The 20,155-nt window shown below is 43.4% G+C and overlaps 1 protein-coding gene across 1 annotated transcript; it reads right to left on the bottom strand.

Moving 5' to 3' along the window:
- Positions 1-12,353: 12,353 nt before the first annotated feature.
- On the bottom strand, positions 12,354-19,934 carry LOC310866350 (E3 ubiquitin-protein ligase TRIM7-like). Its single transcript, XM_083775960.1, has 6 exons — positions 19,440-19,934; positions 18,789-18,884; positions 16,958-17,191; positions 16,181-16,325; positions 14,590-14,667; positions 12,354-14,445 (listed from the first exon to the last, which is right to left on the bottom strand). Exons 1-6 carry the CDS (start codon positions 19,881-19,883, stop codon positions 13,928-13,930), a joined length of 1,515 nt encoding a protein of 504 aa, XP_083632086.1. The 5' UTR covers positions 19,884-19,934; the 3' UTR covers positions 12,354-13,927.
- Positions 19,935-20,155: the final 221 nt, after the last annotated feature.

The raw sequence follows: 20,155 nt of genomic DNA, 5'->3' as shown, positions 1-20,155 counted from the left end.
GCTATGATTATCTGCTTTCATATGAAAAAAAAAAAAAAAAAAGAAACATTCAATGACTCACTGTGTGTCAAGTTTGGTCAAAGATATGTTGAAAGTACCATAAGTAAATTACTCATTCTGCAGAAGGTCTCATGTTACAAGTTTTCAAATCTGTATCAAGTTTGTAAAAATCCTTTGAAAATAGCAAATCTTCAAGCTCACAACTCCAAAGTGTATATATATATAGGGCTGAAGTGGTTAATGTATGTTTTACAGATAATTGTAGTGGAGTAAAATGTAAATAATTGTAGTTGAGTAAAAGTACAATATGTGCCTCTGAGATGTAGAAGTAGCCTAAAAGTGTAGAAAATTGCAAATACTCAAATCAAGTATATATAAAAAATAAAAAAGTCAGTAATTTGAGTACTTGAGTATATGTACTTAGTTATTTTACACCACTGCCTGGTTCAAGGCGCTGCACTCTAATGACACCATGTTAATCTGGAGGTCAATGAAAACTAAGGCTTCTAAAATCTACAAAAATAGAGGAACATTAATCGGAAATAGTGGATGGAATAGGTTGTCACCTGTTCCCAAATTGCACACAACTCGTCTTACAACAAAGTATATGAGGGCTTAAGTGGTGAAAGTTGAACTTTGAGCCATTCAAAGTTCGAGCCATCATACCAACGGAACAGCGACGGGGCAGGAGGACTGACATTTGACCTTTCTCCGATGACCTTGTGGTGCTCCGGTGGCAGTAAATAACAGTGTTTTGGGGACACGGGTCTGAGTGGCCATTCTGGACACGGTGGAGCGCTTTAAACAGCAGCTCTGGTCATTAAGGCCTCTGGAAGGTGTGACTGGAGCTGAAGGCAAACGTCATGGTTTTAGTGGCGCTCGTAAAAAAACTCCCACTGTTAACTGTTACTGGTTAATGGCATAGCCTGGAGAGAACGCAGCCAGCTGTAAACGGGCTACTGGTTATACGCACGCGCACACAAGCGTGCACGCATGGCATGCACACTGTTACCCACACACGAAAGCACGCACCCTCACGGGCACAAACAGGCCCGAGCACCGCAATACCCAAAGTGTCTGTGAGAGCGAAGTACTTTCACTGACCCTCTGCATGCTGTAAACAAACCCTGCCACTGCATTCTTTAGAAACAAATAAATTGTGGTTATTTTGCCTCACTCACTCACTCACTCACACACACACAGACGCACGCACGCGCGCGCACGCACGCATGCACGCACGCACGCACGCACGCACGCACGCGCACACACACACACACACACACACACACACACACACACACACACACACACACACACAGAGACAGACAGTTAAAGTCATGGTATTGTCTTTGTGTGTCAGAATGTTTGGACAGATGTGTTGTGGGACTTCGTCCTGCCAGCTGTCTCTTTCTCAAATTCAACCTCCACACACACTTCCTGTTTGCCCTCTGAGTGCAGAAGCAATGCTTTAATTGGATTGTTAATTCAAGGTGACTGTCATCAATCAGATATGGTATAATAATAACCAGTAAGACGCCTGAGGGCGAGAAGCGACCTCGCCCTACGCATCCGCCTGGGTGACGGCAGACTGCTGGCGCTTTGGCATGCAGGGGGGTCAGATCAACATATGGAATTAATTCTGTAATGGCCATATATGGAGCATGTCTTGAGTGTACAGGGTTTGACGAGGTCAGATCAACATATGGAATGTCAGAACAGCTCCATATATGCAGATCTAAGGGTGGCAGCGGGTATGAAGTATGAAGTAGCCTAGTTACTTTCCAGCATTGCTTACAGGTCTTCACAGCTCTCTCAGACTGTTCCTGTGATGATCCCAGAGGACAAGCCTCAGGAGGAACAGTGTATTTTCCCTTTTCCTTTCATAAGCAGCATCTCCCCTCACCCTGCCTCCAAAGCACCTCCGTTCCCACAATAAAGCACCCAGTTTGACCTCGCTCTGAGTCTCCATTATGTCCAGTATTCCCAGTTTCCTATAGGTTCAGTATCCTGTTCCCTCTCTACAGGGATGAGATGGGAAGCCTGTGTGCTCCCAGCACGCATGCACGACACACACACATACACACTTAGGCTCGCACGGGTCGCACGCACACTGTTGCACGCACTCAGACACGCACGCACGCACGCACGCAACGACGCAAGCACGCACGCACGCAAGCACACACACACACACACACACACACACACACACACACACACACACACACACACACACACACACACACACACACACACACGATTTGTAAACGTTTTGGGACATTGCATTAGCTACGATCACTCAATATCTCCTACCACCATCCTTAATACATGTATGAAAATCTAACTGGAGACACCAATCTTTGGCCCAACCCCTATCAACTGATTCCATGTCCAATATTTATTTATCCCCTATAGGAATGGCTGTTCGTGGATATAGTACTTCAAGGACGCTCACAGTACAGCAGGAAAAGGCCTTGGAGGTACACAAGGATGCTAGTACGCACTTGGTGTCACATGGGCGGACCACATCAGAAACGTGGACCTCTGCAAGGAACATGGCCCCAAGGTCAGCTGGGCACTGCATCAGGCACCCGGAACTATAGTGGCAAGCGAACTGACACTGTGGGAGCCAACCCAAGGCACAGCCAGGAAAACTAAAGCCCCACCTACCGTATGCAGACACACGGTGGCGCTACAGTGGAGCTAACAACACTGCAGTACAGAACTCAAAACCCTGAGTGGGAGACATGCAGGAGAGAGTGTGTGTGTGTGTGTGTGTGTGTGTGTGTGTGTGTGTGTGTGTGTGTGTGTGTGTGTGTGTGTGTGTGTGTGTGTGTGTGTGTGTGTGTGTGTGTGTGTGTGTGTGTGTGTGTGTGTGTGTGTGTGTGTGTGTGTGTGTGTGTGTGTGTGTGTGTGTGTGTGTGTGTGTGTGTGTGTGTGTGTGTGTGTGTGTGTGTGTGTGTGTGTGTGTGTGAGTGCGTGCGTTAGAAAGGGGCAGCTTTGTTTGTTCAGCACTGGGACCAGAGGAGGAAAGAAAAACTCAAAGAAGTTTTTTTCTCTCTCTCTCTCCTTCCCTTTGTCAAACCAGAGGTCAAGGTTCACTGTGGAGAGTAGAGGGGGTAGGGTATCGATTTGGCCTTGTGACACGGGGCAGAGGGGCCGGGGGGCTGCGGGCTGAACCCTGTTTATTCCTCTGGTTGTTTCAGTTTACCAGAGTCTCATCAGGGACTGCACCAGGCTTCTGTTGATGCAGTGGTTCTCAAACTTCTTTTTCTCTCTTTTTTCCCCAAGGACCCCATAACTGCATCTACAAATGGAACAAAATTCAATATACGCACATAGGCTCCACCATTGTGAAAAGGATTAAAAAAAACATGATAATGTTGTGACAGCATATTTCCATTGCCGTTCTTTAGGGTGTATGTGTAAGCATTTAAGCAATGTAATGATGAATGAATGATACAGCAGCTAGGACCCTGGACCATTTGCATTTTCAGCATTTTCTTAAGCACATAGAACCTTCTCATTGCTTCTACGTAATATGACACAAATATAACATAAGTAAGAGTGCAATGCGTTGCATTGTGAGCATTGGCCTTTGACTGCAGGGGGCCAGGGGCACATCGGCTTTGCCGAGGTAACAAAACCAAGCACTCCGCTTCAGTCCTATAGGAAAACAATATGTAGACTCCACTCCTCTTCGGTCTCTATCCTAGAAAAACAATATGTAAAATCCACTCCTCTTCGGTCTCTATCCTAGAAAAACAATATGTAGAATCCACTCCTCTTCGGTCCCTATCCTAGGAAAACAAGACTCTGAGGCGGCTCGTGAGCCACTGCGCTGTTGCTGCGTCTGCCTTACTGAGGTAAAAAAAACACTCATTTTCAGTCCATATCATATAGGAAAAATATATATCCTACTAAGGCCATATCGTCTCTGTCGGGTGGACACCTCATATGTAGGCTACAACAGTTTTTGTTCAGGATTCAAGTGCAAAAATATCAAAAGAAGCAGATCGACAAGCTCAAAATGCATGTTTCATGCTTGTAGATCTGCTACTTTTGATGCTTTTGTGTGATACTGTAGCATCATCAAGTAGGGCATTCATTTACGAAAAAAACAAACTTCTTAACCATAGTTTTATGGATAAGAAGTGTCCGCCGGACAGCAACGATATAATCACTAAATATGGCACAGAAAGCCTTAGAAAGTCCAGTACCAACAACAAAATAACTAAATAAAAAGCACAGTCTAAGCAGGCTAACCACCACAGCAACAGACAGACGGCGGGTGTCACGCAGGGCTTTGATGTGAGGATGTGGGATGTGATGTGGTATGAACATCTCTGTGCGTTTTAATCATTTGAGGATCGAGTCACCCTCCCTGGATGGAAGACCCGGGACAGTGTGTGTTGTCCTGTGTGCATACAGTGTGTGTGTGTGTGTTACTGTACATCTGTGCATGTGTGTGTTTGTCCTATATATGTGTGTGACTGGTTGGTATCTCTCTCACACACAAACACACACACACCTCGGAGTGAACTGATGCAAAACACATGCATCGTGTGTGCGCGTGCGTGCGCGTGCGTGTGTGCGTGTGTGTGTGTGTGTGTGTGTGTGTGTGTGTGTGTGTGTGTGTGTGTGTGTGTGTGTGTGTGTGTGTGAATGATCCGAGGGGGCTCATGCAGTCACGAAAGTCAGGGAGACAGAGGGTGACCCTGGCAGTGTGAAACTTAACTTGACAGGACAGCTGTGAGGGTATATTAACACAGTCACCAGTGTGTGTGTGTGTGTGTGTGTGTGTGTGTGTGTGTGTGTGTGTGTGTGTGTGTGAGTGTGTGTGTGTGAGGGTGTGTGTGTGTGTGTGTGTGTGTGTGTGTGTGTGTGTGTGTGTGTGTGTGTGTGTGTGTGTGTGTGTGTGTGTGTGTGTGTGTGTCTGTGTGTGTGTGTGAGGGTGTGTGTGTGTGTGTGTGTGTGTGTGTGTGTGTGTGTGTGTGTGTAATCCTCTCTCTGAAGTGCATGTGTGTGTCTATAGGCTCTGCAGGACGCTGGTCTCAATACAACTTGAGTCCTGCTGTCCGTTTTGTCTGTCATATCTGTTTATTAAACTCTGTTCAGACTCAGAGCTGATCTTAATGCAAGCGGACTGGGAAAGAAATACTAGAGGATTTCTCAGCAGTGACAGACCGCTGCCATACACAATGAAACCCCCACAAACACAAACAGCGGGTCACACAACACAACACAACACAACACACACATGCAACATAACATCAAATAGGCTCATGCCACAGACATGCTTGCATACACAGAGTGAGGGTGAGATGGTGATCATTAGAAGCAGATTACCTGTCAAAGTCTGCCCTCTAGCGGTGATAGGACTCATTGTAGTCACACAAACATTAGAATTGTTATAGTAAACCTAGCCTTTTATTCAAGATGCATAATTATTGCAACTTAATTGTAATGTAGAATTTATAATTATATTTAAGTTTATATTTATATTCATATCTATATTATTATATATTATATTATAGTATGTGATGACAGATGTAAATCAACATCCTGTTTACTTTTGTTATATTTCCTTTTCCTTTTCTGTTTTTAGTAATATTTCTATGATATTGCTATCTTTTTTTCCCATTTGTGTTTTCATAAATTATGCTACTGTGATAATTAATCACAGACTTATTATTATTATTATTATTTGTATTATATAAAAAGGTGGGCAAAATAAGCTTTATGCTTCAGCCCATACCTTTTCGGTCAGAACTAGTCACTGTGTTGACTAATTAATGTAATATAAATTAAGCAATGTAAATTGCTTAAACCTAATTTTGTTTATCTGTTTTGTAAAAATGACCGAAATAAAGATTCAAACTCAAACTCAAACTCAATGAAATAACTGCCCTGTGTGTGTATACATGTGATTGAACATGAAGAGAAAATGATGTGATAAAAGTTCACTGTATCTCCTAACAAACAACTCCCAAAGTGGACCTGTTCTTAAAGCAACGCACGTACGCACGCACTCACACGCACACACACACACACACACACACACACACACACACACACACACACACACACACACACACACACACACACACACACACACACACACACACACACACACTGAAGTTGGTATTACTTGTGAGGACATCCGAATTTTAGGACAGCAATTATTTTTTACCCTTTTACTTGCCATTTTGAAATCCCTAAAGGTCCTTGCACACAGGGAGTGTGACACACACGGGTCATCAGAAAAGTCTGTCTGTTTCAAAACTTGTCCATGTCGCAAAAGTCTATAGCCTGTAGGTCTGATAGTTCTTGTTGTTATTTTTTCTCATTATACTGTTCTTGTGTTGTTCATATCATCAGTGTATGATGCAAGGACTGACTGGAGGCCTAATAAACCTCATTATTGTAATCCCAAACATGGAACACATTTGTCTTGGACCATGCTGCATTAGTGCATTTAATGATGCCTGTACACAACCAGTAGGCTGTATAGCCTGCAGTGCCTGACTTGCCGATCTCCATATTTTCTTTAGAATAGGTAGGACACATAAAAAACACACATTAGGAGTCACTTGTAGCGTAGGCCAGGGCTGTTTCTGGTGATATTATGGTATTGACTGCTCATTTTGTATGTCTGTGGCAAAAAGAACATTTTGACGGAGAATTTGTCCATCACAAGTTCCTGTGATGACCCCTGGCCTGCAAATAAACCATCCCAAGACGTGCCGGCAAATATTCCACATCAAACTATTAATTTGATGATGCCTCATTCATACACGGTTGAAGCTTTTATTCACTTGAGATTGTAGATCAGCTATTTTTGGTGCGCGACACTGGCATGTAGCCAAGTGTTAATTGGCATAACTCCAACCCTAAACCCTAAACCTAACCTTCTAAATGCTTAATCCTAATCCTTACCCCAACCTGGATCTTTTCCTAATCGTAAACCTATCGTTTTTAACCATAGAACAACCATTTATCTTGTGAGGACCAGGTCCTCACCCATGCACGCACAATTGCACACGCACGCACGCCCGCACGCACGCACACGCACGCACGCACGCACGCACACGCACGCACGCACGCACGCACGCACGCACGCACGCACACGCACGCACGCACGCACACGCACGCACGCCCCTGGGCCATCCTGAGAAGTCCCCTGTGTACAGTACTTACACAATGGCTTCTCACCTTTTCTGATGGTTTTAGTGACAGTTAAATATATCAGATGTCAGCTGATGTTCCCCCTGGGTGACAGTACAGTATCACTGTCTAGTAGGTCATCTCAGACCTCCATGCACCATCACATATAATTAATAGTATGCTGTGTGTGTACACTGTACTGTACAGTGTGTGTGTGTGGTCCTTTGTTCCTTTCCTTGTAATATCTATTCTGTCACGTTATTGCACTCCTAATGTAAGCGGGATTGAGTTCATACTGTTAAATGCTCCAAATCAGATTTTTCTCATGTGATTCATGATAAACAAAAAAAAAGCATGCTAAAAGTATCTACTGTATGTCACACTCCTCAGGCCAGGACATTTCGACCTACATCTGTTCTGGCTCACTTTTGGTTTAGGTGTTTAGTAATACTTCCCTGATTGTTTACTTGTTAAGTTTCTGTGGCTCTGTATTTCAGTTTGTTCTGTGTCTTGGTCTTGTAGCTCTGTGTTGTTATGTTATTAATTCCCATGCATGTGTTATATCTTATTTTATTGTATGTTACCTGTCTTGCCTCACCGCCCTGTAATTATTACTTGCCTATAATGTCTGCCCATTCTGGAAGAACCTTGGTTTAGTCTAATTCAAATATACATGAACTTTAATTTAATCTGCCCTGTCATCTGCTCTGGGGTCCTCCACCAAATTCCTTCTGACATCTGTGTAGGAAATGTGTTATCCATGTCATTAATACTATTATTCTAATTGGGTGGTGTTATAAGGTCATTGGAAGTGGCCTAATTAAGTCTAATTCTAAATATGTCACTCTTACATGTGTCACTCTTACACTCATTTCAGTATACCTGGTGCATTGTGTATTACCGGCCTAAGAAATGCGGTAAACCAAGCGATCGTCCAACCCACTGTAGGCTACATTATAAGAGATTCCTGTGTTGGTGGCCGGGATGGGAAATGAGGCCGTTTTACAACTCACTTCCTGCAGGGAATCTAACTGAGCTGAACCTTTAGGAGAGGTGGGCTTCCACTGTGTCACTTCCTGATGACGGAGACGGAGCGTTTGTCGACGGACGGAGAGGAAACTAGATGTCATTCACCAATCAACGCTCACTCGTTCTTACGCTGGAGCCGGGGCCACATCCTGTCTTTCAGTTCACCTCTGTCTTACCAATTCACTCCTCCTCCAATTCATATCCCTCTCTCTCGCTCCTCTCCTTCCTCCCTCCTCTCTTCCTTCCCTCTCCGTCCTCAGTCTCCATCCCATTGTACCTCTCTGGAAGAGGTTTATAGGAGCAGTGATATCAAAGATGGTTGATATAGACAGATAGACCATCCCAATTGGAGCCACAAGAGACGAAATGGTACACAAATCCTACAAATGGTCTCCTAAGTGGGCAGTGGCAGCTTGAACTGCTGTTAGAACTGGTGCTAGGTCCCGTGAGAGTAAAAACTTGATAATAAAGTAGATTTTCTCCTGATTTGTCTTTTTGAAAAAAGCTATTTTTGTAACTCTTGGGAAGATTAGGCAATGTGTAGCCTCGGTACCAGGCTTTCACTTTGTTGGTGCAAAAATTGAAAGCCTGGCCGCATTGGCCGCTCTGGTCTAAAAGTGGGAGTCAACCCTTCCGGGTGGGCGTCGCTCCAAATTATGTGACGTAGCGCTGCACTAGGGGGGAGAGGAGGGGCCGGGGGTGACGGACAGATCGATGAGATCCAATCAGGGTGCACGTTTTTCTGAGCCGCGACCCTCCCATCTAGGCCAGAAATGTCTAGCGTTAGCTCAGGCTAGGCAATGTGTGTCTTGTGATTCAGAAGCTGTGTTCACGTTCACTCTTCCATTGGCAATAATAGACTTCAACCTGCTTCCAGTCCCCTAAAAATGGCATGTCTTTCTTCTTTCTTTGTTTTTTTCTTGGGTGATATCCGTCCCTTCCTGCCCTCCTCCCTCGGCCATGAGCGCTCCTCCATCATAAATATGATTGGTAGGTTCAGGCTGACAGTGAATGCAGTCATGGGTCGTTTGGTTGTTGTAACAGGGTTCAGCAGCTGGACAGACGGAGGCTCTCAGATCAAAGTTCTCTTTTACTTCCCAAGGAACATCCATTACAGTGCTTGTCAAGACCTAACACAACCGTAACCATAACATGAACAGACACATAGAATTAAGATGTTAGAGCAGCGATCCCCAAACCTGTGGGCAGCGGCCAATAAATAGGAACTAAAAAGTATACTACATTAGTTCCATTGATCCTAATCAGAAAACAATCAATTGATTGATCATTAAAGTAGGTATTATCTGGAAATGCAGCCCATCTGACCCACTTAATATGGCTTTTTCAAGTGAGCCCTGATCCATAATAGGTTAAGATTCAAGAACCACTGTGTTAGAGGATACGATAAAAGAAAACCTGTCACAGAGATAGGTCTGTGTGTGTGTTATTTATCCAGTGTGCTCCATACACAACAGCTGGTGTGTGGTCACACCCAGCTCAGTCTAATTAGTTTGACTGCTTGCATCAGTCATCACCACTCCATTTCACTTCCATTCTGATGGAGATTCCGGTTGCAATAATGTGTTGCATGCCGCCGTGTGAAGTTCAAAAGCGTGTATGACATTTGGACAGGACATTTTTTTTACAAACCAGATAGCTGTGTTTTTTACATCAATGGTTCTTAAACAGTTCTCAAACAGGACCCCAATGTAAGCTGCAGACCCTCATCTGAAAATATTTTTGTGCCATGGCCCCTCATAGGAGAAGATTTGAGTAATCATTTTCGACATTCTTCCAAATGTTTCACACATTTATTTTCATGACTGATCTACAAGTTTTTCTTTTAGTCTTATTATATAATTATATTTAGAGCCACATTGTCTCCACTCGTCAAACCTCAACCAACATTTCTTGACTGTGACAAACACAATTCATTTCTGTTGCGTCCGACTGGTCTGGAGCCAGGCCGGGTCTGTAGATTAAGCAGAACCACAGCTGTGGGTCCTTGTGATCAAAGCAGCCCGGGGCCCCGAGTGCTGTCAGCCCCGCTGTTCAGCTGGGCCATTCTGTTTGGGATTATCACACCTGTGGATCAGGGATTAATCTAGGCACAGACATGGGAACCTCATGGATCCAGGAGCCGCTTCAAAATGGGGGTTAAAGAGAGGGGGGGGGGGGGGGGTAAGAGAGGAATGGACATTATAGGGGAGGGGGAGAGTAGAAACTAGATAAAGTGCCCCTCAGGGCACAAGTCTCAACCAGGCCAGGTCAGGTTGTGGCCTCCTGGTGGCGCTATAATAGGCCAATGTGAAAATGGTGCCATTTGTTCTTACACCATTGATGGCAATTGGATGATTGGAGGCATTTTGTTCCAAAAATGTGTTTTGCAAAAATCCACCAGTTGGTGGCTCTATAATATATCCCAGGGTGGGATATATTCCTCAGCCTAGTAGGAAAGTCTGTGAAAGATTTCACGTAAATTGCACGCTGCGTTCATGATTTGAGGCTTTTTGTTTCAAAAGGGCCAATCCTGCAAACTTTGAAAGCCAATGTTAGCCTGGCAATTAGGATGGAATATGAAATATCGGACAGATCCATCTTGAACACATGACTATAGAGATAGTGTGTAACGATTTGCAGGATTTTTGGACAGAATCTGGAGTAATCAAAAAAATTGTTTTTCAAAAGTTGGCCTCCTGGTGCTATAACAGGCCGTTCTGGATTGTTTGGGGGGGGGGGGGGGCATAGGTTCATCGTTGGCATCCAGGGTGTGTGTGTGCAAAATTTGGCATCGACAGGGTTAACGGTGCCGGAGATTAGCTGTTCAGATGGACGGACGGACACACGGAGGAGTGCAAAACATACTCTCTCCCCATGCCTTCGGCCTGGTGGAGACAATTAAACAGTAAAGTGATAGTGAGGGGAAAATCCCTATGTTTCCAGGGTCCATGTGGGAACATGAAAAAGGGTCATTATGTTTGCACTTTTCAGGGTCAAACCATGCCCCATCACAGTGATTTTTACATAATTTGACAAGGCAGGCACAACAACAAGGATTTGAGACTCGCCCAAGCGAGCCACTAGGGCTAGGCCAAGCGAGTGTGCCATCTAAAGCTCGCTCAATGGTGCCTCTCATGGCTCAAGTTCGCTTGAGACAGCACGCCTCTGTCACGGTTAAAACAGTAGCCATCGCCCAGGCGGTGGCGTAATCGTCTGGGCACCCGACTGGTAATCCAGTCGCAGTGTGCCGCGGGTTCGACTCCCGAGCCTGACACGGCCTTTACTGCATGTCTTCCCCCATCTCTCTCCCGTTTCCTGTGAGCCTACTGTCTGTCCCTTCAAAAAACCAATAAAAGGCGTAAGCCGTCCCTTCAAAAAACCAATAAAAGGCGTAAGCCGCAAAAAAAAAATCGTATAAAAAAAAAAAAACAGTAGCCATCATCAACCCACAGAATAACGGCAAAACACCTACTGAGCTCGTCGGTAGGTCAGTATGTCACCTACTTAGACCATTCAATAGTCTGATTAAATGTGATAATGTCCCATACTCCCATTGAGTGCATTGACAGCAACCGAAGGGGGTGCCATAACTCTGTGAGCGTACAAATCCATTTGTATATTCTCAGAGTTACCCACTTGTTAGGGTCCCCCTCAAGGAACCCTGAGGGTCCCTGGACCCCACTGGTTTAGAGACCACCCGCTTCAAAATTGTACATTGTTTTTTACATTGAAGCACGTGTTAGGCTATCTAACATCAGCAGGCCTTGTAAACAGTCCTGTAAACAGACTGCCTGCAACACAGGGAACGTACTGTACTGTAGAACTCTGGTGGAAACTGTAACAATGGCTGCCAAGCAAGTGGGGTCAAACCGCTGTGACGACGTGGAATTCCTTAAAACGAACCCGAGCGATTCCGCCGTCCTCGCCTCCTCACTCGGAGGTGGGGCACTCAGCCCCACTCAGGAGGAACAAACAAGCAAGCAACTTGAATGCATGTCATTGAATTTCATGTCCAAACAAGACTCAATTAAGACACTACTTGATATGAATCAAACACATTTGGCTAATAATAAATTAATGAACATAATCTCAAACATTAAACCATTTAAACTTCACCTGAACTGAACCAGCTCAGTGAAATAACTCAGTACTCAAACATGTTAATTGATATCAATTTTATTTATAACTGCCAATGTATGTAAATGTACAACGCACAAAATGTATGTCACCATAACCAAACATGTATTTCTACTTGATAAACCTTATTTATTGGAAGACAGAGCACTTGCAGTATGTATAGATTTTGGGTCTATAATTTTGTTCTAAATACCTGCAAATTGACAAATTGTACATAACTCCTGTACTGGACGCTTTATCGTATAAAGTAAAGAAAATAAAGAACCAGACCACGTGATTAGACTAAAAGTCTCTGCAAGCTGATTAAAAAAAACAGTTTCTTACCCAAAATTACAAGTGAAACTTCAGTAGTATTTAACACGGTTCTGAATGTGACAATCTGACATAACATTTCTATGTTCTGCATCTAGAGCCATACTGTAAAATAGCTTCCAGCCTACCAAGAACGATGCATACATTTCACCTGGGCTGGTGGTGATTCACATTAAATGCAGGCAAAGCTGTCTATCCTTTAATCACTTGAAACATGTGAAATTATCCTTTACAAATGTTCAAAAACAGCCTCACAATGCACAATGCACAGTGTTGTGAGTTTGTAGATCAGCCGTTTTCACAATTGAAATTTGTTGTGCGACAAAGTGTATATATTCTGTAGGACTTAGGTTAATTACAAAATGATATAACAATAACTGAACAACTTCTACAAACATCTGTCAAAGGCATCACAAATAAAGGCATACAGTGTAATGTACATATACAGTGCCATCTAGCGGTGAAGAAGAGAAGACAGCCTGATTGGGATTGCATTTTTTCCAGTCCATTAGGTTTTTAGCCAGTTTATCTAAGAGCTTAATATCACTGGCTCCTCTTTCCCCTCAAAGGGAGGTGGAGAAAAAGTAAATGGAAGCAATCCCTTCAAAGCTGGTGTCCAATGAACTCACCTCCTCCAAATACTTCAGTGCAGACTTTTCACTTCCCATTACTCAACTTCAACCGAGCTCATAGCCTCATACTATGCAAGAATTATAAGGCACATAACGGCAAAACCCACTGAGCAGACTTTGATTATATTCTAACATGTCTGATGAGACTTGTGTCCATCACTTTTACAAATCCTGGCAATATTTTAACCACCACTTTTTCACCATATAACGTATAAATGAGATTAAAGGAGCAATGCAGAATCCAACAAAGAAAAAAACTTGAATGGAAGAGATGCGAATTATCAACCAAACGCTATCTTAATTCCTTCATTTTGGGATTCTGGATTCACCGTTCAGGAACATTTTACAAACTAAAACTCTCATCATCACCGGGTTGGTAAACAATATAAATTATGTAATTTATTGGGTGAACTACCCCATGTGACTAGGCATCCCTAGGCTTTCTGCAGTACCCGTGCAAAGCCTGGTTTTTATTAGAAATTTACTTGCCTTATCCCGCCTTCCGAATCCTGTAATTTGCACACACACACCGTATATACAGGTATGCATGCACCATTTCTGTGACATATGACTGATTTCTGTAGAACCATCATGCTCATGAGTATTAAACAGCCGCTGGACTCATCTAATTGGCAGCCGAGGTCCAAACACCTCTATGTAAAGCTTACTGTGTCTTTAGCCACTTGAAATATTGGGAAAATAACCTCTTTATTGAAACTGGTGGTGAAGGTATGCAGGGGATGTAGATTATCTGTAATATCTTTCCTATAATACAGACCCAGGATCCCACTGTCATAATCTAAATACACACAACATATCAATACACGAGGTACATTTATCCTTGTATGACATATAACTTTTATTTCTGAAGACCAGACTTCAAATGATGAATAGCTAGGATCCTGGGCATAGGGAACAATCCGAACCCCCCTACTCGTTTGTTTACTTAGTATCCCAAAATATGCGTTATGGTTATGGTCAAACGTAACTTGCCAGAAATGCCTTCCTCCTGTGAAGGATTGTGTGGCCCTAACCCGATTGTCTTCCAACCTTTCTGGGTGTGGTTCATGTGGCTGGACTTCTGGGTTTGTATTCCGAGCCACAGTTCCATCAGGAGACACCCAAATGAAACTGGCCGCAGTTGTCAGATCAAAGGTGAGAGACTCTGAATCTGTGGAATAACATTCAGAAAATGTGTACAAAAAGTGTCTTATTAGTTATTTGTTTTGTTTTACAGAACAGAATATTATTGAAACTTTCACTTTAATGTGTTTTGTTGATGAATAACCAACGCTGTATTCAAAGATGTACTTACATTTAATCAGCTTACTCAATGGAGGATTCAATGTCGTCAAATCAATGTCCAGGGGCTGTGCAGCGATGGGGCCTTGGTCTAGGAACAGACAGAATTGGAAATCAGAGGAATATTTCTATATATATTGAGTGGTGTCTGGCTTTGAGTATCTGGCTGTGATCAGTAGCAGTGTGACCTGTTGCACTGATCTCAGCTTTAAACCTGCTCCAAACCATTTACAGTATATGAGAGGAATAAATCTTCCTCTTTGTCATCAAGGCCTGGAAGCTGCATACGCTTAATGAGATCATAAAAAGACCAGCTCTGTTGTTGGCCTAGAGATGGATGGGCTGAAGGTAGTAGAAGAGGATGAGGGACAAACTCAACTCATTCTGGATAACCTCTCCCATCCACTATGACAGGCAGCAGAAGAGGCCAGAGGGTGAGAACTTTCAGCCAGAGGCTCACTCTACCTCAGATGAAAATGCAGTCTTCCTTTGTGTCAACTGTCAACAGTATACAGTACAATGTATATGAACTCCCACCTTTGTATTTAGAAGTCATGTAGCTACTGATTGTCCCATTGTGGATTGGTTAAAGAAACTGTTACAGACCGTTTAACAACTCTAATGCATGTGGTTCTGTGTCAGGCAGCTCATGGTTGTGTGGTTAGGAAGATAGATTTTTGTAGTTTTCGTATTGTTTTGTATATTATTTGCTCTAACATCTTCATTTACCTTTGGGGATTAATAAAGTGTATCGAGTCTAATCTAATATAAGAGTATCAGACGGTGCTGTAAAATGTAGCCTACTACTTGTTGTACATGTGGGAAGCTACAATTCAACCACACCACAATTCACAGTTTAGCCCTGTTCAGACTTACTAGACGTTCAGGAAATGTGGTGGCATGTAACGGTATTCATGTCTGAAAGTCACGTGGCTTTAATGCGTGTCCAAATTCTCAAGGAACCTTGAGGACACCTGTAAGGAAGTCTTCTGGAAAGTGTTTACGGTTTGATTATTTTATTTAGGTCTTGACAATTTTATCCAAAAGGAAGAGGTCCTGTGTGTGTGGAGAGAGACAGAATATTAACACCCTGAGTGTCATAAACTGAGGTCTCCGTCCTATCAAATAGTAACGCTCAACGTTCAGGATGGACTTTATTGATATCATAACCGAGCACACCGCTGCACAGGCTGGGAGCGCCTGTTGGGTAACATTCGATGTCATTTCCGGTTGGGAAGTCATCCAAAATGTTCCCCCCCATTTTAGTGGATGAGACCGAAAATCTTAAAACGTGAATAACTCTTGATCTAAATCAATCCATCCAACTCTAACCAAAGATTATGTTTTTGACGGCCCATTGCGGTCCCGTCGCTTGTCACGTTAGAATTAATCATACCTCCCGTTGTTGTCGATCGCCTCGGGGGTGTTTTGGCTACATCTAGCTACTTCAGCTACATCCAAGATAGCGCCTGGTGCACCTTGAAATGTGCTCCTTTGCTGCAAATGGCTGGGATGTCCTGATTTAATGGTCCTAAATACCTCTGGGCGCTCGGGGTGTTCAACTGCTATCGGTACCAAACTATATCAGTGATGATGCTTCTTACCCTTCCATATGCTTGTGACAGCAGTCATTAGTTGTTCTCTGATGTCTCTGGACTCTGTTAGCTTCTCCTCAGGGTCAAAGGTCACACCATCAGAGGACTGGATTGCTGATGCATGACTTGAACGTCTTTGCAGTGAATTATAAGCCTGAAAGATCCACATCACATTTCTATTCTATTGACATTCATCTGCTTTTATAAAAGGACAAGTTCCACAAATGTAAGCTCAGCTGATAAAGGTGAATACACGTTCATGTAACGCCATACATAGGACCAGTTATCAAATCAGAGTGATTCATCTTTACAGGTTTGTCTTCATGGGTATCCTTCTGATTTAGGAGTGCAACAGTTAATCGAACAAATTGTTTTTTTGTTTTTTTTGTTAATATATATTATTATTAATAAAAAGTCAGCACTTGACCAGGAAACCAGGTTCAAATCTGGGGTAGAAAAGGAAAGTTGCATAGCGCAGTTACAATGAGCTTGAGAGTGCACAGACCACACCCAGCTCAAAAACAGCTTTTACACACTTATCTCAATGAATTGGATACACAGGACCACAATGGAAACAAGCCCCTAGGATTTTTTGTGTTACCCTTTTAGCATCATGGTAAAATCGTACCACTGTACATTTGCAAACTGGTAATAAAATATTAAATCAATCAATCAAACTTGAGCAAAGTACCAAACTCTCAGGGAAACTGGCTTGGATGTGCAATAAAAAGATAGACCAAGTGTGCCCCTCACTTCACACAGGTGTGATTTTTTTATGCTGCCCACCTGCATCATTCTGTAGGGGTCCATGCTTTTCAGGTCGGCATCCATGTTGGAGACCTCATCCTCCAGGGTCTTGCAGGTGGCTTCCATCTTTGTGACCTCACTCTGACTTTTCTGCAGCAGCCTTTTCTCCTTGTCTTCCATGGAAGCCATCAGTCGTCTCTTCACATCAGTGATGGCAGATATGAGTGTGGACAAATCATCCTCCAACTCCTCTTTCTGAAGCATAACTGACTCCTAACAGAGAAAGAGACCAGATGCAAATAATGATGTATTTGTAATTTTGTATACTACAATTAATGCAAAAACATGCTTTACAAGATACTTAACAAATAACAATGAATAGATAGTACCGAGCATAGTCTAGATTGAACAAGAAACAATATGAAGAATATAACTTCCTTGTTATTACAGAAAATGGTCATTATTCATTATGAAAACCAATGCAATAATGCAGTACAGCCACTGGATGGCGGTAACATCTCAATATAGTAGTAGTGTTAATGTGAAGCCATCTATAGACCGATTCCGTAGCTGGTCTCATGGTCAAAGCCTACGTATTTCCTGTAGGCGGACTCGACGTAGCTGCGGGGATAAAACCCTCACCAGGCGCACCTCTTCCACTACAGTGAACGGCAGAGTGACTGATGTTAGTTTGCCTCAAACTTTACTCCTTTACCTGCTTTTTTACTAACACTAACATTACAAAGATGCCCAGAACATCGAGATGAACCTGTGTAGTTTATGGCTGCTCCAACAGTAGTGGCAACATAAAAAATAAAATAAAACGGAATGTCTAATATCCACCGCGGTGGCTGAGACCAGAGCCATTGAGTAATGTTTGAGACGAAGCAGTGAAAGATACATAACGCCAGTGTACTTTATACCTCATACTTTAAATGCTTAGTATGAGGTATAAAATACAGCAGCCTTGTGTTCATAAAACAGAAAGATTTGGTATTGGGTAAGACTGGCGATATGTATCTTTCCCTGCTTCGTCTCAACCATTACTCAATGGCTCTGGTCTCAGCCACCGCGGTGGATATTAGACATTCCGTTTTATTTTATTTTTTATGTTGCCACTACTGTTGGAGCAGCCATAAACTACACAGGTTCATCTCGATGTTCTGGGCATCTTTGTTAGTGTTAGTAAAAAAGCAGGTAAAGGAGTAAAGTTTGAGGCAAACTAACATCAGTCACTCTGCCGTTCACTGTAGTGGAAGAGGTGCGCCTGGTGAGGGTTTTATCCCCGCAGCTACGTCGAGTCCGCCTACAGGAAATACGTAGGCTGCGACCATGAAACCGCTACGGAATCGGTCTATAGTTTTGTTTTTGAGTGGTGCAACCAAGGAACAGCAATGTCCGTGTTCACCTATGTGTCCGCCTATGTATGTGGCCATGAGCACCAGTATGACTATTAGTAGCAGTAGGGGCGCTGTTGTGCAGAGAGAGATAGTGCTGCACTGTTGCCTGCTAATGAGAGAGAGAGAGAGAGAGAGAGAGAGAGAGAGAGAGAGAGAGAGGAGGGGGGGAGAGGGGAGTTAAGTGGTGCAACCGTGCAACCACTTCATTAAGGGTAACTTTGTCATTTCTCAATTGTTTCGGACATGTGGCACCTCGCAGGAACCAGCCCGGCCCCCTGGGTTGATGGGCACACTGCATACACTGCCACAAACAACACACACAGACTCACACACACAAACACAGAAAGAAAGAAAGAAAGAAAGAAAGAAAGAAAGAAAGAAAGAAAGAAAGAGAGGATGGGTATGATAGAGGGAGGGAGAGAGAGAGATTGCGTAATGTGGATTAAAAAAACGGGATAAAATAGGATTACCTTAAATGTTTCCATGTTCATCTGAGTTTTAACAATGTCCATCTTTATGTTGCGTGCGATGTTTGCTGTCCTGGTCTTCTCATTTCGTAGCATTATCTATCAAAGTACAGTAAACTAAAGTGAACACAAACGTTTCCATTCTGAAGAAACGAAACTTACATGTATGGACAGGTCACAGGCGAGTCGAGGCAGGCAACTACTAGAGTAATAAAAGTGGGCAGTCCCAACTCCCCATGCACTGCATGCAGTCACCAGACAAATATAACCAGAACATATTTTGTTAAAGCCAAATACACAATAGTTTGTTTGTTTGATTGAAGTATATATATATTAACAGTTTGCTGAATTACAGTACATTTCAAGCACAACTCAATATAGACCTAGAATGCCTGTGATCATTTAATTATACTTCGTAAATTTACGAAGTATAATTAAATGATCACAGGCATTCTAGGTCTAAACTCAATACAAAAACGGTTTACTGCGAGTGGACGACACCACAAAGCATTACACTTGTTTATGTTTACGTTTACATTTTACAAGAGGGTCCGGGACTGAGGCAGACTTTAATTGGTTCGACACAGCATTGGTCCGACTGGATTAAGGTTGGTGAGGGATGCGTTAAAACGACCGGATTAAGGTTTTTCTTACCTTTATTTGTTGCATCTGCTCAGCAGCTGGCACAGTTGTGTGTGTCTTATGGTGAACACACTGACCACACAAAAGCTTGTTATCATCCACGCAGAAAAGACTCATCTCTTGGTGATGTTGAGAACATATGACTTTTTTCTGTCCGGCTGCCATTGTTCTGTCCGGCGGTGGTGAGTCCGGGTTTGGATCTGGAACCAGCGGTTGGTCTTGTAACCGCAGGCCACTGGCCATCTCCTCCATGATGAGGTTGACAGACAGAGCAGGTCTGTGAGGGAAACGTGTCAAACAGAGAGGACAGCTGATGTCTTCTTTCTTCCAGTAGGTGTGGATGCAGCCCCGGCAGAAGGAGTGTGCGCAGGGCAGAGTGACCGGGCTGGAGAACACATCCAAACAGATGGAGCAAGTCAAATGCTCGTGCTCCAGAGGAACCCCGCCTGTCGCCATTGTTCCTCTCAAAATGCAACGATACGAGACTGTGAAGAATTGAAAAGCCTGGTGGTGACGCGAGGTTAGTGAATCGAAACGTTTCGAGAAGTTTCAAGAAGGAAGGGGTCAAGGGGAGGGACGAGTGACGTGTCCCAGGTCCCAGGCTTACTTATCTGCGAGGTTCAGAAGAGGGTAGGGCAGAAACCGAGCGCTTGGATAAGACCGATCGAGTGTTGTGTGATATTAGTCTGGTTTATTAGCCAGGCTATTATATGTGCATGCAGCCTGAA

The sequence above is a fragment of the Protomyctophum parallelum genome (genome assembly GCF_964188405.1).
Source record: "Protomyctophum parallelum genome assembly, chromosome: 11".
Taxonomy (NCBI): domain Eukaryota; kingdom Metazoa; phylum Chordata; class Actinopteri; order Myctophiformes; family Myctophidae; genus Protomyctophum; species Protomyctophum parallelum.
The sequence above is the reverse complement of the archived record's forward strand: the minus strand, read 5'-3'. Positions and strand labels throughout refer to the sequence as shown.